The 24648-nt window shown below is 39.9% G+C and overlaps 2 protein-coding genes across 6 annotated transcripts; both read right to left on the reverse strand.

Moving 5' to 3' along the window:
* Positions 1–322: 322 nt before the first annotated feature.
* On the reverse strand, positions 323–11456 carry LOC112575598. Of its 5 annotated transcripts, none has more exons than XM_025257565.1 (10): positions 10316–11456; positions 9541–9631; positions 7532–7696; positions 6597–6847; positions 6126–6280; positions 5580–5694; positions 4865–5047; positions 4422–4567; positions 4093–4222; positions 323–3872 (listed from the first exon to the last, which is right to left on the reverse strand). In XM_025257565.1, the coding sequence occupies exons 4-10, from the start codon at positions 6765–6767 to the stop codon at positions 3681–3683; spliced, it is 1092 nt and encodes a 363-aa protein (XP_025113350.1). In that variant the 5' UTR covers positions 6768–6847; positions 7532–7696; positions 9541–9631; positions 10316–11456; the 3' UTR covers positions 323–3680. The 5 variants fall into 5 exon arrangements, with proteins under 5 accessions (XP_025113350.1, XP_025113347.1, XP_025113348.1 ...); XM_025257562.1 differs by having other exon boundaries at positions 9487–9631; XM_025257563.1 differs by having other exon boundaries at positions 7532–7732; positions 9487–9631.
* A 9549-nt stretch (positions 11457–21005) lies between these two features.
* On the reverse strand, positions 21006–24410 carry LOC112575612 (WAP four-disulfide core domain protein 18-like). Its single transcript, XM_025257589.1, has 5 exons — positions 24279–24410; positions 22526–22549; positions 21865–21963; positions 21505–21576; positions 21006–21216 (listed from the first exon to the last, which is right to left on the reverse strand). The coding sequence occupies exons 1-5, from the start codon at positions 24322–24324 to the stop codon at positions 21080–21082; spliced, it is 378 nt and encodes a 125-aa protein (XP_025113374.1). The 5' UTR covers positions 24325–24410; the 3' UTR covers positions 21006–21079.
* Positions 24411–24648: the final 238 nt, after the last annotated feature.

Raw genomic sequence — 24648 nt, forward strand, 5'->3', positions numbered from 1 at the left:
TAATAGAGAGCCAGTATCAGTTTTTGTTTTCGCCTTAGGTTACCCCGAGTCATTTTGTCTGTCCTTCAACAGAACCGCAACAATTCTCTCTCAAATTTCAACATCCCCCTCTCTCTCTCTCACTACACTTGTTTCCTGTTTTTGTCAACTAACCCTCAAATTACTGACTCACGAAGGTCGCTATACTCACTGTTGATTAGATCAGATGGAAATGAAAGCAATTTTGTTTACAAGTAGTGAATGCACACAGGAGAGAGTCACTTGAAGCGCTCATTGAAAGCAAACAAAGCAGTTTGTCACGTGACAGGTCTCTAACACGCCATGAGGTTCTGACTGTGTATTTCCAACCTTTCCTTTGTTACATCTCCTTTGTAAATAAATATAAACAGAGAAAATAGTATCGATCACAAAAGTCTCCCAAGTCAAATCAAACACATCTGATTAAATGTTTTGAAAAAAACATTAGAACTTCCCAAAATATGATAATATCACATGAATTAAAAATAATCGTTATTTTTAAATATGTATGTTTTGATATATGTATACATCTTACTGTTAGGAGATGCAAAACGATTCAAGTGCATAACTGAATGTTTTGCGAGTAACAACAACAACAACAACAACAACAACAACAACAATTTTGTGAATAGTAACAAGAATGATAAATCGTATATTGCAGCAAGTTTGAGCTTGAAGCTAAATCCAATGTATAAACACACACACACACACACATTTGCACGAGCACATACACACACCCACACACACACATGTTGGGTTGTCGGAAAAGTCAGAATATATTTTTGCAATAAACGGAGCTAGTCCATTTTTGGAATAACTAGAGTTATTCTAAGCTGAAGATGTCAGACCAAGCTGTTCATGTTCGCCATATTTTAAAGTTTTACTTCCGTAAAGGGAAGAACGCTTCATTAATTGTGAAAAGTTTATAAAGTTTCCGCTCACACTGCTCTACAACAACTTGAAGAAAACGATCTTTTTTTTTGAAGTGTCTGATAACTAGGGATGAGCAAGTGGATTGTTTACAACAAAGTGATGGTCAGATGGTCTTGGTCCCAAGGTGATGATGTAGGCATAGAAAGTAGACATTCAACAGAGGAAGGTTATGCTCTCGGTTGGTGGGAGCTCCTCATCAAGGACCAAACAATTTGAATGTAGACTGTCGGCAATTTCAACGAATCCATCATCTAGAAAGATCCAGCGCTGGTTAATCGTAAAGGAGAAAACACACAACTCTGATCACCTGTCAACAGTTACTGGAGTTTGGATGGGAAGTGTTGCCACACCCACCATACTCGCCTCACCTTGCACCTCAGACTTCGACTTGTTCGCTTCCATCAAAACTCTTTATGTGGTATAATCAGTTCAGATGAGGCTGTAAATCAACATCTTGAATTATGAAGTCTCTTTGCCAAAGAGTTATTGAATAAAACGGACAAAATATCATTTGTTGATCGTTGTTTTTTTAATATAAATTAATGCCCTTAGAAAAAGAGAAAAATACCTTTTGACTTTTCCGACAGCCCAATCCATACACAAGCATCCACACACGTACGAGTCTGTCTTTTGCAGACGGGAGGGGAGAGAACATTGCATAATAAAACCTGATAACACGTTTCATAGCAAAACACAATTATTTTTCTTCAAGAGTTTTACACGTGTGAGTCACTAATAATGATTGAAAAGCTCAACAACAACACTATAAAATACATTAACAATCAATGTCGAGACTAAATAAAAATATTCTTAAAGACGACTACACGGTTACTAATCGTCCAAGCTAATGAATGTTATGTGCGCAATGTTTACTCGAGCGTTCTTATAAGAATTATTAAGAAACACACCTTGCTAAATCCTCTTTGTAGATTAGTTGCAATTTTTGCATAGACATCTGCATAGAAGTTATTCAAAGTCTTGCACGACAACAATAGAGCAACTATCATCAAATCTTTAGCATGCTTCTAATTTTGAAATCTGCTTTCTAACCACAAAATAGTTTTAATTTGGTCACTCGCTTAAATGTCACCATCAACAGGTTCCTACCAAGCAGGTGCATAGTACTGAATGTTTGCCAACTACCCTCTTCATACTTTTAAGTAGTCATCCCTTCACAACAGCACCTTAGTTAAGGAACAATCATAATGAGTTGAGCGCAACATCTGGAGGCGGCGAGGAAGAGGTTGGTCTGATCCCATTGGCTGTACCTCTGGATGTCATCGTCGTTGAACATCATTGATGCCATACCATACTGAACAGAATGGTTCTGACTTGTAGAGGCTTGTAACTGGGGTTCGATCTCAGACTCTGGTCGGTTTTTCTTCGGTTTTGGTTCCTGCTGATCCCCTGGGGATCCAGGGCCACGTTTTCTGTCTCTCAACTTACGGTCTGAAGTCTCTGGTCGATCTTGAGGTTTGCGACTCTGCACTCGCTCCTGGCTTGTAGATGGTTGGGGTTCGGGTTCAGTTTCAAGGCCTTGGCCCATGTCGGAAGGCTTGAGATGAAGGATGACGTTTTGGGCTTGGTACTCTGTTTCTCATCCAACGGTCTGAAGTCTCTACCTGTTTTGTAGGCGGTTGTTTGACTTCAGATTTGTGCGACTGTCGTGTCGTCTCAGGCTCTAGAGCCCTATGGTCATGTTTGGAAACCTTGGGATGGCCGCGGCTTGAAGGCGAAGGGCTCTTTCTTTTTCTCATTTTCTCACGAGGTGAGGGCTCTACGTGTGGTGAATGATGCTGGCTTGTAGATGCCTGCGATTTTTTCCCGGTATCAGATTCTTTGGGTGTCTTTCGCACACCAGGAACGGGTCTCTCACCAGTTTTAGTTTCTGATCTTGGTATCTTTCCATCACCCGGCAGATAAACAACAATGTCTCTTTCCAGTCCCTGGAAAGTGTCCACCCAGGTGAAAAGAATTTCGTCCCATTTATGTCCTTTCATGAAACCTTCCTCAAAGTTCAAAACAGTATGAACTTCAACATTTTGTAGATTTTCTTGTAACTTGCCTAGAAATGTGCACTCTGATAAAGTTTTACTGTACTTGTCAAAATTTGTCTTTGTTATCTCTACTTGGCGAGACTCAGTATTCTGGTACTCATTACGGGGAATGTTGTACAGGATGACGATGCTGCATGGCAAGCGAACTGTTGACGATTTTTCAGTGTGAATCAGCTTCAGTTTTTTCCTGAAAAATATCAACAAGTTCTTCTGCGCATTCGGGACAGTTGAATCGGTTTCTGTTCTGAATACTTTACATGCTTTTCGTGTCTGATGCACAGTGGGATAGGTCCCTCCGTGCCCCTCTCGGTTACCTCCGACTCGGAGTTGTAACACCCGCCTTGCGATCTGCGACTTTTCTCCCAGTCGACCTGTGAAAGGACTTTCTTGACAGACGGAGGACAACGTAGTATGGACGTAAGCTCTTCGGTTGTGCAATTTATTCCCTTGAAAGGAAATTCAGGGTCTATTCCAGCACACCAGAAACAATGACTTTGCTGATGAAGCGCTTGGAGGATCGATTCCCAGTTTCGGTGGGAGAACATTTCATCGATGATAAACATTACTTTCATCCCTTTTTTGAATTTTTTAAGTTGATGTTGGCAGTCATCCTTATCACTTATGTCCAAAGCCAGGTGTACAACCTTCCTTCTCCTACATTGCTATCCCTTGTTAAAGTTTGAACGATGAATTCTCCAACAGCTCTGCCTTCTCTCCCTCGATATGCGTCAAGACGACGACCGTTTCGGATCTGAGTTCAGAAAGAGTTTGGATCGCTGTATGAGCATCAGAGTTTTTCCTGATCCTGGAGGACCGCTTATGTATACGTTCTTCGGTGTTGTCGTGTTCTTCCAATATGTCTATCTGTACATATTGTAACTTCAGATTATCTTCAGCTATTCAGATAAAAACAAGTTATTAAAAGTAAGACATAGTGAAAAGCATTGAAATGTAAGCATTTGCTGAATAAACAACATAATTATATATTCGTGTTCATTATAGAAAGAACGGGCATTTAGCCCAGTCCACTTGTTGTTTTACTGGCACTAAACAGTCACTGAAATGGGTTTTAGACCACATTCACCTGCTTCTGTGTAAATATGAGGCGCTTGAAGAGTCTGCCAGTAAACAGGAGGGCATCACAGTGGTCCCTGACATGATGGCGTTCGTTTACTGCTTGGAGCTGTTGAGGTGTTGAAAAAAGCCCTAGGTATCTGTGATAATAAACATTATTAAGGACACAAGCATACGTACGTAGTTCAAATATGTTTATTTCGCACAAAAATAAAATCGTGTGTTTGTCTGCATGGGTGTGTGAATTTTGCACCATGCTGTTATCAGGGAAATAATACACCCACCCGATATTCAAACATCAGCGTGAAAAAGTTAGAAAAGTTCTGAGCTCAACTGTACCTGCCAACGATTTCTTTGATTTTATCAGAACCGAGTCTTTTTTTATCCAGCTCTTCCCACCACACTCCAAAATCTTCATCACCAGACAGATGGTCAGCAAGAAGAAGCTTAACGTCCTTGCCGACCAATCCTTTTATCTGTTTTATCTTTAAACATAAATGCATTTCTATAACAAACTATCCGACAAAAATGAAAACGACAACGACGATACTGATGAGGGTGATGCGTCAGTAGCTTAGCATCTTCCTACTGCAGCATCCATTCATCCATACGTCTGTCCGTCCGTACATTCATCAACATCCATTTTATATCGTTATTCGTTTATTCGTTAATCATTTATCCACAACCATCGCATAAACCTACACCATTGACGCCGCCGTTACACCACCACCACCACCACCACCACCACCACCACCACCAGCGCTAATATCAACATCTCTTACACTGTGAAGGTCTTGTTTTCTCAGGTTCGGAAGCGCCAGCACCTTTGTCACGCTCTGTGGGGTAGACTTTCGTAGACACTTTTTTAGAACACTGACATCTTGTAGAAGCTGTTTTTGTCCATCTTTTATTGACTTCACTACAGCTTCATCTGTCGTGGTCTTATTTTTCTGTACTGATTTGATCTTACAAGGAAAAATATCGCATGAAAGAAACATAAACAGCAGGTGTGCGCAAGTATTTTCACACACACACACACACACATGCTTGATAGAAAGATTATCGCAAGTTCACTTAGAAAAGTAATTTAGCTACACAGAAATAGCTATAAATTAAAAACAAAAGTAAAGTAGCTACCGACTGATAGCTGTGAATAAACAACCAAATATAGCTAAACTGAAGTAATCGTCACCGTAATGAGTAACGAGTCACCGTCTCATTTAAAAGTGCATGCATATTAAAAAAAAAAAAAAAATTCAAAGACGGAAATTCCTGCTTTTAAATGTCTGCTACAGACACACATACATGAAATTTCTAGTGAATCCGTTGAAGTTTCTTACAAAATAATTTTCAGATTCTGAGCACACAATTTAATAATTCAATTTTTTTGCCCCGTTGGTTTTTTAAAAACTTTTTTCCCCAACATCATTCTCTTCAATTCAATAAAATTAAGTTCCGGATTTATCACCTTCTTTGGTCAAATAAAGAATTGATTACCTGTACGAAGAGAAGACCCTTATCTTCATGCAATACTATCAGATCTTGATTACTTCTTGTCCCAGCAGATTTCGTTTCTTCATCTGAATCGTCTGGACATCCAACCCACCATTTACTTCAAGAAGAAAATAAATACGAGATACTATTAAAGGTGGACACTTTTAATAGCGTTTGGAACTGAAAATAATCTTGAAAAACAATATATCGGAGCAATTTCATGATTACATACTAACGAGTCATTGTGCTTAAAGAATTTTGAGAACATTATACAAAAATATTGTATGTCTTCCCTGCACAGACACACAGTGAAGTATATATATATATGAAGTTCCTATATAAGCGAAAAAAATAGTGATACTGAAAGATAAGAGATAAAAATGTGCTTGTATATCTGTTTATATTATATATATCTGTGCGTTCATAGAATCCGAAGACCAACATGTAATGTTCTCAACCGTCACATTATTGTGCAAATTGTCATTACAGTTCATCAGACATTAAACAGACTAAGGGAGATTATAGTAAGGCTTTTACTGACAAACTAACCCTGTTATTGAATCCTTGAAGAAGTCCTCCAGAGATGGCCTCGAGGTTTTAGAATTTGTCTTGTAGAACCTCCGCATAAAGTTGTCCATGACATAATCTATTATAATAAACATGCATTTTTCTCTTGAAGATTTTTCAAATGTGCGGTTCAGGGCCTGTTTGAAAGAAGACAAAGTTATCCAGGTAAGTTTTATGGGTTAGGGTTAGATGGCAAGATATCTCTCCGTCAGGTTGTCAGAATCTTGTCTTGTTTGTGTTCAGTTCCATGTCATGAAAATTAACTTGCATTAACCCAAGTGAGTGTTTATTTTTTTCTTTAAATAAGATAAAGCTCTTTGGTCTCTCATACATACATCTATATAATCATACATACAAGCAATAGATAAAACACATCCATACACATAAACATACAAGTACAGCAGATCCACAAACTCTTAAAATATAGAGGCAATACAGATAAAGACAACATACCCTAAATCTTTGTCCAACCGTTCTCTGACCCGTCAATCCTCGAAAATCACTCTCGGACTCACTGCTCTGGAGAATTCTAGAAGTGCCAACGGTTGTTTCGGAGGTTTTGCTGGAGTGAATCTGGAAGGGTGGTACAGCATACGCCTGCTCCCCAATCTTGGGGTACAGCATCTCAGCATGACTCCGACAGAAATCTCTGAAGCATTTTTCTTTCTCCTCTCCATTTCCACTTTCGCATTTTTCTTTAGTTTCTACCACACACATACACACACGAAAGAATATTTCAAAATTGTTTTCCTCTTGAATTTCGTCAGCGGGTCCTGTCGTATCCGATCACCGATTTATAAACAAGTTATTTGTATCACAGTGAACCTGCATATTTTAATTTTCACTGTCAGTAAAATTTCATTTTTATGTACTTAATAGGTTTTGGGGTTTTTTTGGTTTACAAATTCTGACTCGTCCTAGCGATGAATCAGTCCATAGCGCACAAGAGAGAAGGTTCCTACATGACTGTTAAGTCTTGAACAGTTCAAGCTTGTTGATGGTCGTGGCAACCTCTTGTAGATGACAACAGTTTGTGTCTGACGATGTATATGTGTAACTGTCAGCCTGTCTGTCTTTGAAGATCATTTTGCAGTATTTTTTTTATTGAAACTCAAGCTGGTGACGATAAGAGATCGCCAAAACAGACGTCATGATTGTACATAGATACGCTTACTTTGTGAAGGCCTCAACCAATGAAGAGCTAGGACAAGATGACTCATCTGTGTACAATCGTGACGTCACGAATTCGACTTCTTTCTACACATGGGGATGTTCGTAAGAGTGTTTCGAGAACGGCTTTGGATATTAGCCTAGATTTTGGGGAAAAGTATCTTGTATTAAGATTTATCCAAACATTACAAAAAGATGCACCTCAAGAATATCTTTACCTTTATTATGTACTTAATATTTTTGCAGCGTCGTTTCTCTTGATGTTGATACACTTCTGTCAGACGCTTAACATCTGTAGGGTAGTGCTCTTTCTTCAGGGTGTTTTCAATTGTTTTCTTTACCATCGTTTATGTTAAACTGTGCTTCCTGTAATTATTTATGCTCTGCAACAAATGCTGCTTCGTAAAATGGACCACGCACTGATTGAAAATAAAAAAATACCAATATTGTGGAAATTATACATTTAATTATTATTAACAAAAATGTACCAAATGCCAAAATGACACGAAAAGGTGAGATGAATATGTATGTACTAAGTGTCGTCGCAGTCTGCTCAAGTTTGACAGTCCAGTACACTACTACTTACATGTTATAAATAATATCTCTCTCTTCTCTCACACACAGAGATATAGAAAAAAACAGAGCAACTGTTGAAGCACTATTTTAGGTCACCTCAGGGTAACACCACATCACGACCAGTAGAATTAATCAAGTGTGTGTTCTCGGTTTCAACGATCTGTGTTTCCTTCATGTCTCAATGGGCTGTTGCATATCAATCTTGTAAAATTACTGCCCTTCTCCACTTTAATCTCTAAAGTCATAAATTCAAGCCTCTGTTGCTCCCCCTGACCATCACTAATCACCTTTCTCTTATCACTATGACATAATGCACGTGACCTCCTACTTTCGTTTTCATTTAGAAAAATCAGCAAAAAGTAGGAGGCTGAGTACTGTGCGAAGGAAATCTCTCCTACAAAGGGTCTCAAATTCAAAGGAGCCAATTAAAGGTCTGGAAAAATGTTAAAAATGTTAAAATAATGTTAAATTAACTTAGATTAACAGGAGGTAAGTAATGTAGGAGAGTGAGGTTCTCTCTTGGCAACCCATGTACAAAGGTAGTGATGGAGAGCCAGACAACACACCCACTACTGTCATTACATGTTATCGTGTTAGATAATTTTGTATTGGTTCAGGTCTTCTGGAGCAGGATGGAGAACGACCAACGATAATATTGATAACAAAGATTGATATTCCTGCTCAAGTTTTTATTAGTTCAAAAAATATCTAAGATGATGTCTGGCAATTTATTCTATCGCTTGACATGAGCAATATTTAGCCGATATTTCATTCTCCAGTACTCTTTGAAAATGGTTAACCACATGTGCGAGTTAACTGTTCAACCTGTACCCAGCTTTTAAAATTTAATCAAAAATTGTCTGAATCAGCCTCCACGAGAGAATGTATATGTAAAATTTAAAAATGAAAAATAGAGCTTAAAAGAGAGGAAAACAATGATCAAAATGGGAAAACTGAAATCTGTTCCCCATGACGATGTGTGGAAATTCCCAAAGCACGCCATTGCTCCCAAGCTCTAGCATCTGAACTCAAACCATTCACAGTGACAGGGTTTAGGGGCGGGGCTATGTCCACCACCTGACTGAGTTACATTTTCAACTATTAGCAACCTATTTATTTTTCCGATTTTATCAATAGAAAGTTTTAAGTATGAGAATTACCATTTTACAGTTTCATTCAGTTGGCTGCTGTAATGCACTTTGTCAGGCCGGTGTTTCCCTTGTGTTATGCATTATTATTCGCCGTTTTTACTTGTTCTTTGTGTGTTAAACATTTTTATGGGGAAAGAACTGTTGTTTGTTTAATATCTGTTTTAAAATGTTACGGGAGAAGACAACGGAGCAATGGATGTAGAGGTGAACGTTTTAAAAAAATTGAATCAAAGAAATGAAAGTCTCGAAAGGAACAAACATTACCATGGCCCAGCGTGAATATAGCTGAGCTTCGAACCTGGCATAGAAAGTGGACGAGTTATTGCAAATTTGACAAGACCTGAAGCACCAGACAGTCGCCAAGCAACCATCACACCGCAGCTCACACCTAGACATTGAAGACACAAAGTCCCTCGCGCATGACCCTTAACCCTGACAGAACTTACACTCTCCCACGCATGACTTTTGACTATAGAAATGTTGATACTCCCACGCCTGACCTTTAACCTCTAGGGAAGTAATAGTTCCACAGCACATGACCCCTGACCCTCAGAGTGAGTCTTTGCTGCACTTTGAAAGTCTTTCCTGGAGCTGTTGAAGAAAGATTGCAAAGAAATATTTCCATAAGCAAACTTCAACTTCAACTTACTGCAGCTTGCGGCAAGCATTTGGGTTTTTGTTTTTGCGTGCGTGTGTGCGTGTGTGCGTGTGTGCGTGTGTGCGTGTGTGCGTGTGTGCGTGTGTGCGTGCGTTTGTTTTTATCTGTGTGGGGAGAAAGGTTGTGGAGGAGGAAAGATTCAAAAAGGAAAGAAAGAAAAAGAAACTCATTCACATAAAAGCCTAAAGCAAACTAAATCATTTACAAGGGTCAATTACAAGAACAAAGTCACAACCCAGGTTAATCATCGTCATGTAAAACAACATCAACTAAACATAAACCATAAAAAAACAAATAATAACAATACTAATAATTGCGTTTTATAATATTGCATAGAATTATGATCTGCTAAATGCACGGCTACTGTCTTATTTTAATGCTGTAACCTCTGCACTATGACCTCTTGGTCACATCATACAAATAATTTTACACATCAGACAAAAGTCCTTGAAAATAACTGAGATCTCCAGATTCACGACCTAATTACATTACAGGCACGCCATGTTATAATATTCACCAAAGGAAAAGAAAAAGAATATTTTATTCATAAATAGAAAATAAAACTCTCTTCTTCCTAAGTCAAACGCAGGACAAGTTACATTGTCATCAGTACTTACATTCACTTTGCAGGTCGTATTGTTGATGAAAGATTTACACAGATAAGTATTTTTGGTGAAAAAGGGAATCTGTTCAGTTTTGAAACAGTAACCGAGGGTCACACAGTCTCTGCCATGACAACAAATTTCGGATTTGCCGCTACGACTTCCCCGGACACGTTTGCGTTTCTTTAACAGTCATCGGGCGTCTTGAGGCCAACAGGAGGCGTGCACTGCTTGTTCAGCTTGTTGTGAGGTGTTCGGAATTTTATCTTTGACAGTCACACTGCAGTTTACATCGCGACAAGTCGCGCAGACCAGCCACCAGTCCTGTGCACAACGATGTTGTCGTCGCGGCGGTGCTGGCGAACTTCGCATACCCCTGAAATAAAGCTTCCGGGACTGCTTTTATTTCACGAAGAAGTCTAATCGCAAATTCACTCGGTGTCTGTCTGTCTGTAGGTCTGCCTGCCTGCCTGCCTGCCCATCTTTCTGACTCATCTCTGATATTGTGTGTGGGTGGGTGAGTGCATGTGCATGTTTGCACGCGTGCTTGAGTGTCCCTTTACAACTATGTGTACATATTACTCCCGCCTAATGCCTAACAATACAGAAAACTTGCATAGCTCCAAATTGTAACTCCATGGACAAGTTATAGTCTTGTTTATTGACCACATCATCCATAGCTCCTAGGATATTCGTGATAACAGAGCAGAACTCGTCATCACCTGCATTACATTAGGACTCCTCCCATGAAAGGCAAAACTCTGTCCCCATCAAAACCTGTTCACAAACGACTTTACAAAGCGGTTGTGTCGAGCTGGGCTGACAGCCAGATGATTGCAGCTATTCATGTCTCCTCACAAAGTCCTGCTTGTGTTACTATTATCTCAGTCGCGAGTCAGTCGCGGAAGGTAGGAAGTCTCTTTCCGCAAGTTGAGTGTTCTCAATGTACAAGCTCATGATAAATATTTCAAAGCTCACTACAGCTTCGCGAAGTTATAAAATCCCAAACCATGGTGAGCTATTTTAATCCCACAAGATCGTGTTTCACGAGTGTAAAGTAAGTAAATACACTGTCCCCTTCATAACACACACAGGTGAACAGCTTACCCCGCCTCAGGAATGAAGTGCTTTGTTATGGTTGATATTATGCAGAACGAAGGCGATATACAAGAGAACACTGATGATGATGATGATGATGATGATGATGATGAGAATTTTTATTAAAACAAGCTTACACAGAATGATCTTCTCTTTAGCACCACCAAGAACTCGATGGAATGAATATATTTGACAAAAATAAATAAATAAAAAAATAAAAATAGAGTTATAAACAAAGATGAAATTTTTTTAATATAAATGAGTTTCTCTGCACCAGTAAAATTCTCATTTCGTTTTCGAAACAACCATGTGTTGTGGATATATATCCCTTGTGTGTACATTGCCCTGTGAACACAATCTCACAACTATTCGCTGTACAAAGGTTGAATACGTGACTCAATAAACACAGCAGTAAGTTGACAGGCAGTGCCACTTCAATAACCACCCGTGGGTGGGCCAGGGTGCAGAGACGTAATGTCAACGATCCGTTGGTAATGTCGTCTGCTGACGTCAGCGCCACACCAGGATCTCCTGCAATTTCGCTGGTGCATGCGACCTTAGTCCAAGAACATATGAGTAGAGCTTCTGAGATAGACATGACACACCTGACATTTGTTAATTGATTTTGGGCAAACCCTAAAGACAAATTTCTTTTAAAAAAAGTCACAAAACTTTAACGACCGTAAAGAATAAGATTATAATGTCTCCTTTTTTTATTGTCTAACCGTTTTGTCTATACCATTGGAGGCGGGGCTGGTATTCACAGCCCTGAAATTGAGCTTCAAAGCTCAGCCAGACGAGCTGGGAAAACAACCTGTGGGGTCAGAAGGTGATGGTGAATTCTTTAGAGAATGTAAGCGACAGAGATGAGCTATTAGCTCCTACTCCACTTCCCTAACTTTCCCACGCCCAGTGTTGCTATTTCCTCACCGAGTAACTGCTGATTGTATACTGAAGGATCTTAATTAACTAAAGCTAACAAAATTATGTTACAAGCAAGAACCATGACAACATCCACCACCACCAAACGATAGCAACACACACATATTAACTTGCTGCCAGTACACGTGATACATTTTCTGAAACCGTCGTCCTCTTTGAGGGAAGATTCAAGTTTGTTGTAACATTAGATATCAAAGAAAACAAAACATCTTAGTTGTCCGAATGTTTTACCTTTTGCAATGTTTCCCACTGCAGGTATCATGTTGGGGAGGTTTTTATATATTTTTCCTTCATTAAATGTTTGTTAGTTTTTCCCGGACACGTGCCACGTGACTAGTGTGCAGCGCTCGCTACTTGCGTCTTTGCTGTTGTTGTGAATGCAGACGACATCTTCAACTTGTTTCTCCGAACACACACACGTTGAGCTGTCCGGGATTTTATGTTTTAGAGACAATATTGTATTCACACCCAGTCAGAAGCGGGTGCGAACGTTAGCAGTCTCAAGACAACGTTCTCTGTTCGATCCACTCAATAGTTTGGGGTGGATGGAGAGAGAGAGAGATGAGCGCATTTTCATCTGATTCAAGGGTCAGCGGACTAGTGTCATGTCATTCATGTTATCATGTGAGTGCACCTGTTTGCAAGTTTATCTTGGTACCAACTTGTCACAATTATATTTTCAGTAACGTGGATTTGTGTGTATGCGTGCGTGTCTGTTTGGCATATTTACCAACAAGGATATGCATGGTGTTGTGTGTTTCATGACTTCTTCCGTCTTCGTATTAGTCTCATTATCGGAGTCCTGGCCTCAGTGTCAAGTAACAGCTCAAGCAATTATTCCAAAATAGATTGCACTGTTTTAGCTCACAATTACCTCCGAGGCAAACATTTCTCAGAAACAAATATTGTGGAGCTATAAATTATTTCGAAGGTTTGTGCTTCTACGGATCGGTGGTGGTGGTAGTTGTTGTAGTGTCGGTCGCCAAGACTAGAAAAGTCATTAAGACTTTTACAGCTGAAATCCATCAAACAGCGGATCGAAAACTGATTGGATAGGGGTGAATGGGGAACGGGTGGTGGAAAAAAGAATGATAATAGCCCTGGGTACAGATTTGAAGTATTTTGTGTCCCAGTAGGGCTTAAACAGTTCTGTAGTATTTCCTTTGAACTCTAGGATTCAGGCTTTAAATTTTTCTCCTTTTTTTCTTTTGTAAACTTTTTTTTATTTCTCAAAGTAAATGACAATATGCAATAATATATAAGTAAATATAATGCCTAAAGGTTGTTGTAGAGTTTTGTAAACATAACTAAGAAACTCGAAGTTTAATCCATTCTTTCCGCTGCTTCTGTTATTTTCCATCGAGGTTGCGAGGTCCACCTGCCAGCACACCAACCACTAGCTACTGAAATTAAAGATGAGCTTTTGGATTTGAGCACAAAATAAAGTGTTTTCTTTCTTTCCAGGTCTGCTATTTCTTCAAATGGAAAGGTAGGCAATAATAAACGAGCTTAATCAAGTGTGTGCAGGTGACGTAGTGCAGCAGACGTCATTCAGGTTGAAACACCTCACACTGACGTCAATGCCCTCGGTGTCAGTTTCAGACCTGCAGTGACCTTGCTCTCTGAGGTCACGTCACTTGCTTTGTTCTTGAACGAAAGAAGAGACTTAAAAATAAATTAGTGTTATTTGTGTTACAAGGACACGGGCCCGTGCTGACGTACCTTGAAAACTCTGGAGAGTGGGTTAGGTAATGCACGTTACAGCTGATACTGTTACAAATCCTGGATACCAGCACACACATATTCTATACTCACGTGTACCTTCGATTACAGGGGTATCAAAATGACAGCTACACTGCCACCTAGCGGGCTACAAGTCCATTATACCAGTCTTTCCTCTTTCTCTCGCTCTTTCGATGTGTATGTGTGTGTGTTTATGCTGAAAAAATGTTTATGGGAAGAAATCGACTCAGTTTCAAAAACAATTTTCGAATATGAAGGGGTTTTCAGACTGACAGAAAACACACTTGCGGATTTGCAACTTCCTCATATTCTCTTCCACTTCAGTAACAGCCAGGGCTTCCCCCCGACCAGCAGGACTGGTGAACTACAACAGACATCATTGACACTCACTCTGTGTTTGTCCTCTCTCTCTCTCCAAGTGTCATGATATCAAGTGTCTCAAGATCCTCTTGGATAAGAGTTCTAGTCTGTTCCTAGTACAAACCACGCGAAGAAATAAAAGAAGAATAGGCAGAGAGTTCACAGGTCAAAAGCATTTCTGAAAAAGTGGGACTAGGAAGAGGTTTGACTTTCAACGCACATGGCTTGACAGTTAAACTCGTCTTGTCAAAACCGACTTTAGTAATGATAGGGATATGCTTCACACTGAGTTCGAGGATTTTATTTATGTTTCTGTCTGCTTACCATCATGACTGTGTGTTTGTTTGCCTGATCAATTGTTCGTGTATTTGACTGCTTGCTAGTCCCCCCTGCCTTCAAATCTTTCTGTTAACCAGCCACCCTGCCGATCCACCTGCAAAAATCTGATCCACTGCCAGTAACATGTTTCTTCACTGACAAAACGATTCAAACATGTTATCTGCACTACAGGGGGTCACACCCTGTTCAAACCGATTTCTAAGTTAGGTTTTCCATCCACCCCTCTACCCGGAAACGTTCAAGTACACGTCCATTGTTTTGGAGCCGACGGACTGTGTCTGAGAATTTTATTGCTTTAGTGCTTGAAGAGTGGGTGCCTAGACAACCATTTTCATCGAACAGCTAATCACAAGCGGGGAAATTACTGCACGCCATTAACACGATTTCATGTCTTTTAGCCTTGTAGACCAGCAAGGGACCAAAAATCGCAGCGGGGGAGGTATGCTCAAGTTTCTGTTTCTGGGGGAATTTTTATTGAGAGCACTTAAAGTCCGGTGATATCACAAATCCTCAACAGATGACAATTCACTTTACAAGATTAGTTGGTTGCATTTTTTTTCTGCAATGAAGGGATAAAGTTAGAGCAAGATACTGTTTTACCCAAATTTGGATGAATACACTCCTTCTATTCTACAGAAGAAGCTCAAAATCATGACGTCACGTTTGTACACAAATACACCTAATGAGCAATCTTGACTTGTGAGTTGTCGAGTTCTTTCCCAACATAGAAATGCTTTTAAACCATTTTTGATGGTGTCATAGTGGGAAATGGATCTTACAGACAGAACAATATCGTTTGTGTCTAGCTTAGTTGGCGCCCAAATGATTGCAGCTATTCACGTCTCCTTACAAAGCCCTGCTTGTGTTACTATTAAATCAGTTGCTATTCAGTCTCAAACGGCAGGGTGCAGCGTTTCCTCCCGGACATCGAATGTTCTCAGTGTAGAAGCTCACGAAAACTATTTAAAAACTCACTAAAGGCTACGGAGTTTAGAAAAACCTTAACGCTAACTTTCTTATCCCACAAGATAATGTTTTACAAGCATATAGTAAGAAAACAAATATATAAATACATAATAAGTGCAAAAATAAATGATCAAATTGTAATACACTAGAACATTGTCATCAATAATGACATTTAATGTCACAGTAACATTTACTCTAACACATTGAAGTTGACGATGGTATTGATACTGTCATTTACAATGGCATTGGCAATAATTCTTTCAGTGACACTACTGACATTGTTTGATGTCAGCAATAACGGGTTAGTAAGGGTTATATTGAGAAATATATCAAAAGAGAAAGCGCTATGCAAAATTCATTCTTGTAGTCTTCCATAGGCTTCTGTGTAGAGAGTCACAGCCTCAATGCTTGATATTGAGGGTTTTGGTCTGTCCGTCTCCATTACATCTCTTCCACACCAGTCCATCGGCCATTTTGGTCATTGCCTAGGTGCGAGCTCTTCCACAGTTCATCGTCGAGCATTGTCATTTGTATTGAGCACTCTTGTTTTATGTTTTGTTTTGTGTTTTGTGTTTTGTGTTTTGTGTTTTGTGTTTTGTGTTTTGTGTTTTGTGTTTTGTGTTTTGTGTTTTGTGTTTTATGTTTTGTTTTATGTTTTAAGTTTTGTGCTTTGTGCTTTGTACGTTGTTTTGCTTATATATATTTGTGTGTGTGTGTGTGTTGGGCAAATAGACCGACCACAGCACACGCTTCCTCTGCGTTTCAGCTGAACGCACACCACAGTTTGCGTGTCTGCAGTTCTAAAACTTTTCATGCATAGCTGGCACCACGAAGACAATGGTTTCTACAACAGAGCTTACTGCTTGTGCCAACGCCAAGGCTGTTTGGCTCCACATCGAGAGATCGTTAAGGACCTTTCTTTCAATACAATGCACGATTTCCATGTGACATGCAATACACTATGCAGCCAGTCAGCAGGCGGGTCAGCTACAGTCCGGGGGATTGCATGAATGATTAGTAAGTCCTTTCCAATGCATGAAAATGTCCACTGAGTCCCTCAGCCCCGTAAAGTGTAGGAGAGGGATACATGAAGGTCGATACAGCTCGACTCAAAATTATTTCTGTAAGTCACCTTCTGTTAAGAAAAATTTTACAAGCACACACTTATATTTATATAGTTTATATCAGTAAAATTTTCCATGGAAAATGTATGAGTAAGTTGTGTTGTAGAAAAGTATGTTAACATACACACGTGTGTATTACTCCACGCTAGAAGTTTGTGTCTTGGTTTTCTCACAGACACGTCATCAAGAGTTGTCAACATCTGCGATTTGTTCATATATATATATCAAACACACAAATACACAAACACACACATTTCTATATAATAATGTAAGGTTGCAAAGTAATCATAACCAGCCAGGGGAAAATACAGAAGCAGATAATAAAACTAAGAACACGGGAAAACCAGGCTGAAATATGGCGAGGCTGCTGTTGTTATTTTTATTGTGTTTATTGTCAGAGAATGGCGGTAGCTTCATGATGGCTGGGCTCAAGTTAGGTTCATGGAAGGGACAAAAAGACTGACATGTTTATGGCAGGAAAATATTTATGTGTGAAGCGATGCATATCAGTCTTTACTGTTTATTCCAAATCATGATTCAGTTATAAAATTAATATCCCCAGCAGGGGCCGTAGTCATGAAGCAAGAGTAAGTTGCTTCCCCTGGGCAACGTGGAGAACTCGAGGAAAAGCATCTTGCTTTCGTAGTTACAAAGCTATTCCCATCTCATGTTTCTTTATCCCCAGGGCATCTTTGTTACCACTTTATAACTATTGCCACAGGGGTAAAAGAACATCTGCAGGGTCTGGACAAACTTGACTCAAGACTCTTGTCTTGTCGTTCCCCATGTTCCCCAGGGCAATACCTTACCCTCACTTTAGAACTATGGACATCTTTGCTGACAAGTGCGCCTGTTCTGGCTGGTGGACAATGTTTTGATGTGATAAGGATATATGTCATGTTACAATAGGATGTGTTCCCAGTTTTCCATTTCAGGTTTTTATTGTAAATACTTTTGCATCCGGTTAGAGCTTCCGGGAAGTTGTATACCGCACTCGTATTGGTCCGTTTGCTCCAAGTGCCGAATACCTTACTTTTCAACCTTGTTTATGCGGGGCTTTCTGTTCACGGAACTCAGTGGTCGGTCAAACTGGGTCTGACCTGTATACAATGTTCATTGTGTTTGAGTGGGGAAGGTCATTTCTTAAAAACACAAATAATACTGCTCTTTCAACTCACTTTCCTCCTCCTCCTCCTCCTCCTCATCATCATCATCATCATCAAAGAACTTAAAATAGTGCTGTTCCCCAACCATGGGAAGGTTCACAGCACTTCATGAAACCTGCCTACACATTATAAAAAAGACAACCCCTCCATAGGCACTACGTACAAAAAAAAAATCAGACCCCTACACAGATATGGTAGGTATAAATGTCATCGTTGTTACAGCCTAATGAGAGCAAAAAAAAACACTCAAATGAGGAATGAGTCAAATGCAACATCAGCGCTGATTACACTCATTATGACCCAAACATCTCCCGGAATGACCTCGTCTAAGCCTAAAAAAAAAATCTCATTATTTGCAAAAGCGAACACACATCAAGGAACTGAGTTTTCCGCTAGTCTGTCATCCAGATAACGGGGCTGCTGACGTGATCGTCATCCATCATGACTTGAAATTCTTTGTGTCTGTGCTGTTGATTGTGACGATCAGACATAGATAGTTACTTAGCAAGCTCGAATAGGTACATGAGATGTTTATCAAAGTCTGCTCGCTACTTGGAAGAAATCCAGATTATCTCAGATTTCATATTTGGTTTACGTGTACTTGCTATTTCATTTACAAAGTCTTAAAAATATGAATACGGTAGGTTAACAGGGTTATTACACACACACACACACACTTGTGCGTTGGCTTACTTGCACCTAATAACTGTCCTGCCTTTGAAGTTAGCGGTGTGGCTGTTTTTGTTCTGTGTTTTGATATGTTTTTTTTTCTCGGACTTCTGTTGTAGCTAGCGCATGCAGCAATTCATTTATCTGCCAGTAGCAGAACTTATCGATAGCCAAATCCTAAATTACATCGAAGTATTAGGCGGGTGTTCGATCAAGAGGTAATGCCTCTGAATGAATGATTTATTTATGACCTAGGTATGCTGCACCTTTACAGTCGCACGGAAACTGTGGCAGCTGGGGCTTCGTTCCTTGAATTCAAGCTCCATCGCAATACCCAACCAAGGAGTCCATACAATCAGAGACTGAAGATAATGAAGGGGGAGAAGGAGAGACGATGGATGCAACACTGGACAAGAAATTTCAACGAAGGTTTCTCAAACGAGGTTAAAACCGATATGCATTCTTCTCCTTCCTCAGCCTCTCTTTCTCTCTCGCTCTCTCTATATAACTATGTACATCTCTCTCTCTCCCCGCCTGTGTGTGTGTGTGTGTGTGTTTGTTTTCGGACTTTCGGATTCTATAGGAAGTTATCTTGAAGAGACTTTGAGATGTACAAGGACAAAGGACAAAGATCGACAGGCGGATACGTATTCAGTCGCCAGGAAAGACCACAGTGGAGAGCACTGTGTCCCATTCCACCAACAATGATGAGCTGAATTCACGGATGTAACAGAGCGGAAAGACATCTGTTACCTCGCTTCCCCATCACCAATATTCAGAAGTCCAACTAAGGTCAAGTACCTGCTCCGGACTCCATACATTTCCGTCTGCACTGACTGGTCTGAGACACGAATTATAGTTTAAATAGACCGTCCGTTTTCAACATAATTGCATAGACAACAATTCAATACAAAAGAAAAATCTGTGTATTTACAAGTAAATCTGCCTACTAACAGGTAAGTTTAATCAACGTTGGGTAGATCAGCTGTGACGCATCCGCAGATGAAAAGAAGCAGGTCGTCCATTGGCTCCAACACTGAGTTGCTGCATCTTCTCAAATCTGTCTCTTGTCTTTAGTAATGACAGAACCTCAGTTGTCGTCAGTTACTATAAATAACATTGTTATCACACTGCACGAGATGCACCTGCATAGTCGAGTAAGGGATGTACACTCTGTACAGGAAATATCTTAACCTGTGACCCTAACACATGATCCACATCACCGACACTTCAATTATGTCAGATGATTTTGAGGAATACTTGTTGAACTCCTTTCTCCTTGTGATTTTTTTTCTTCTCATGATTGATCCGCTCACCTCTGTTATCCTCTGGTACCCTAAAAGCTGACCCTATTTTCCTCCATCACACAACTGACAATATAAGCCTTATATGTAATGCTGTAGGCTTGGATAACATAGATTATGACCGCTTGCCTGACCGCGGCTCTAACCTCTTTACATTCACATCGATGACCTCAGATGTAACACTCGATAAAAGCAATGATATCAGCTGGTGACGAAATTATCAAATGAAATTATCATCGCCTCACACGCTCTCAGTTCTTAAGCCAACGCTCTGACCACGCGACTATCCGCGTCTCCGATGCTACTTAGTCGAGAGAAGGGAGGCTACCATGCAAAGAAAAATATTTCACACTAGATGAGTAGCCTCCCTTTCTCCATTTCAAAAATTTGAGTCTTCTGCACAGCCATCGTTATGTTCATACTCATAGAGTTTAATTCCATGTCATAAACAAAATATTTGTCTCAGTTACTGTGATTAACGTAGTAACTGATGTTATATTATGGGCTGGATCCGTACAATAAGATAAACTGAATTTCAGATGTTGAGTTCTATACCTGGTAGTAAATTTTTTCTATTTTTTTTTTTATATACAAACATTTAAGCAATAAAAAAGACTATGCAAATTTAATACAAAATTTTTTTATAGTTCATCATGATTCAGATTTTCATAAATACAAGGAGAGAAACCAAGAGTATCAATGTAATAAAAAATCCACCCTGACTTTTGACCTACTATAATTAAGAATAATTTCAAAAGTATCAGATTCCTAGTTGATGTACATTATTCTAATTTTGAAAGCGACAGCAACAGATAATAAATAAATTTCTGTTGAATTGATGTATCGAAAATCAAAGGGTGTAGGGGTAAAGACCCAAGAAGGAATTGTTTCAAAAAAGAAAATGATGATTAATTGGAAATTGGAAATTGAGTCAAGTTAAAAGAGACGATCCAATGAGTGAGTGAGTGACTGACTGACAAGCAGCACAAAAGCATTCGCATCTTTAACCTTTTTAATCTTCCACCTCAGTACATTCACATGGCGAGCATTTCCTTCGAACTCAAATGGCTAAATGGCCTTCTTGCAGACGAGGTTGCATCCCTCAGGACAACACTTCTCGTCTGAGGCACACGAGTCATCACCGCTGCAACTGTTTGGCAGAATCATACAGATGCCAGCCATCCCACTGGGCTTTGGGCAGCTTCCTGTTGAGAACAAAGTGAGATACAACAGCAAGCTATTGAAGTCACGAGAAATATCATAGGTCCATTCTTTGTTATCGCACCGTTAACTAACGGCTTGCTTCAGAAACATTTAATGGCTTATGTTCTTGACAAACCTGTTAAAGAAATATTCTAAAGGTGTACTGTTTCCCCTCAGTTGACTCCGAAAGGTAGAGAGAATGAAAGGTCGGTAATTAATGAATTAATCGCGTATTCATCGCTCATATTCCCTGGCGTCACTTTAGTTCATCTAAAGTAAAGAGCACCTACCTGCGTGAGCTGTGGCGAGAGCCACTGGCTTCTTACACTGCTTGCCGCATCCTTCAGAACAGCATTTCAAGTCTGTAACGTCACAAAAACGTGCTCAACGTCACCAAAAATAATATTTGCATCGTGACGTGCGCTCACAGTAATAACAGTCTAGAGTTCTCAGACAAATTAATTACAAACTGTGGCTTTCAGACCTCAGTGATTCTCTCTCTCTTTCTCTCTCTCTCACTCTGTCTCATACACACACGCACACCACATAACACACACACACACACACACACACACACACACACACACACACACACACACACACACACACACACACACACACTTCTAACACAGACGAGAGTCCAGACTGACCAGAAGCACACTCGGAGTCCGACAAGCAGTTGACCCCAGGGATGAAGATACAGATGCCGGCCAAACCGGAAGATTCTGGACACTGCCCCTCTTTTTCACCTGTTTCAAATGTGAGTGTGAGAGAAAACCACGAGACGCACACATAGTCCACAAATGCGCGCGCACACACACGATGCACGTCACTGTTTCACTTTTCCCTTAGATCCACCATTCCCTGAATGTACCCTGAACCCACGCAGGCCAAGACAGATACTCATGCGCAAAATGCGGAACTCTCCTTAAAGAGGAAACGAGATAAGACCGATATTTCAGTTGTGTCATGTGAATCCGATATTTTGAATTTAACCACCATTTCATTTGGAGAAGTTTATTTTAAGAAATAGAAATGTTGTGACGTTGCTAAACAAACTCAAATGTCGGCTTTAGTTTATTTGTTAGTCCGCTAATTACAGTTTTTCGAAGTGTTAATAAAGAATCACATCAGCGACGATAGTTTCCACATATTAACTAAGTTCAGTTTGTTGTCGGGTATCGACTGGGGCTTCTAATTTACAAGACATTAATTGTGAAAGAGCAAAGTGTACCGAGTCTTCACATAGTCACGAGAAGCAAATATCGTAAAATCAGTTCGTTTGAGCCAAAAAAAAATCTTCATACTTACTCACAGCCTTCCTGACGCTGTAAGCTATATTGGAAAATAAAGGAAAAAAAAGCGCACATTATTTCTGTACATTTTGATACGAGCTTGTCTGGAAAAAAAACCCACACCATCTCTCTCTCTCTCAACCACATAGCAGTCAAACGTTACGATTTATGCAACATCTGGTGTTGTACATGAGATGTTTGTTAATGTGTGCAATTAAAGAGTTTATTTCATTATCTATTCATCCACTCGACTTTCAGAAGGGCCTCACAAAATGTTGTAAGAGGAGACAACCAAGCTTCCTCCTGTTAACAACAAATTTTTCTTACTTCCCTTGGACCATATCGTAGTCGGGTGTCAATAAATATATATTTCTCCTTCGCGGTGTATATATTATTATATTTAATGACTCATGCTGCCTATGTCCCAAAGCAGACAACTGGTTTTATAGTTAACCAGCCTGCATCCGTCTCTGAAAGTTTTCGTCACTCGGGTGAATCGACCAGCCATGTTCCCGGATCGTCTGCTCGGATGAGATGTCATGAGATCCTCTCAGTGATGTCGGTCAACGTGTTTACGACTTTGGCCTATTTTTCTAACTCCATCTGCCAATCATTCGGAGACCAAAGGAGTACATGTGTACATAAGGTGCTCCACAGAAAATGGATGTAAATGTTGCCTTAATTTGCGTGTTTTCTGTTCAATGGTGTGTCTGTACATCATCCGTGCACTCAGTGGCTCAGACATGAGAGCAGATTGATTTAGTTTATTTGTCCCTTTGAAAACTCAGGTCTACGTGATTTCAGTCCCAGAGAACCTGTCCATATGTTTTCCTTATCTTCATTATCTTAATGCATCTAAAAATAATTTTGAAAGTGAATCAGCCACGACGTTATAAAGAAAACTGTCATATCCCAATATTTGACCCTTTGTCAGGGGTCACTACCTTGCAAAGATAAAGTACTGCTATCCTGTCTTCAATCTGGTTTCGTTATTTCTCTAGTTGGATCAGCAGAGAAACAACTCATGAGCAGTAATGAAAAAGAAATGCTGTATGAACAACGTCTACACAGAAGAATGTTTAATCGCGCATGACCAAATAGTGTTTGTAAGGACAGGGCAGTGAGTCAGTTTTCTATCATCTCTTAAGATGACGATGATATGCATACCAAAAGATTTAAAACCCAATTTTAACTATCCAACAATTATGTACATTAAGAAATGTTCATGAAATACCTATTTTGATTTTACTCTTTAAAAAATTGCAGTTTTCTGCGCAGACGCGCACAAAAAAGAGAGAGAGAGAGAGAAATAATATCCAGATACATTCTAACACAAAGAAGCAAGAACCCTCAGGCACCTCACAAAACACCTTAATAATTCATCATACAATATGGTAAGGCACATTCTCAGAGAATATTTTTTCTTCCGTTTTGCAAAATGCAAACAATATATAGCAGAATTACAGGTGTTTTCTATTTATGTTCTAATTGATTAAGTGACAGGTGCGGGCGTTAAAAGGAAGTTTATTTGTTGTAATGCTGTAGGCTACAGGCTCGAGAAAATGTAGACCAAGTTCGAGACCCCCTTTGGCAAAGGCTCTACACGGCCATTACATTAAAATTGTTATAGGGCGTTTTGAAATTTTCGTGAATACTTTTTTACCTTGTAAACTCTGACATCGAAATGCGCGATTTTAAATTCGAAAACAAAGCTTAGGTTAGGGCCAATGAGAGAAGAATCGGGGTATTAGGATTTAAAACAAACTTACCCGAAGCCCCAACAATGGCCACACAGATGAGGAGACACAGCTTCATGTTGATGGAGAGGACAAGGTTGACTATCACACACCTCAGCTTTAGACAGCAGTGACAGTACTACTCTTGTACCCTCACCTGTTGTCTTTTATACCTTGGACTGCAGCGGCGCTGCCTTTCATATGTGTGTGTGTGCGCGCGAGCTCGCGCACTTGTGTGGGTGTATGTGCATGCAAATAGGCCAATAGGTCATGTGTCTGAGGCTATGTGGGACGGCAACGGCGCACCTGTCAACAGCGCTGCCTTTCGTGGGTGTGTGTGCATCCATATGGTCCTTGTGTCTGAGACTGTCTATACACTTTACAACAGTGGAACCTGTGTTGC

Source organism: Pomacea canaliculata, linkage group LG11 (assembly GCF_003073045.1).
Source record: "Pomacea canaliculata isolate SZHN2017 linkage group LG11, ASM307304v1, whole genome shotgun sequence".
NCBI classification, from domain to species: Eukaryota; Metazoa; Mollusca; class Gastropoda; order Architaenioglossa; family Ampullariidae; genus Pomacea; species Pomacea canaliculata.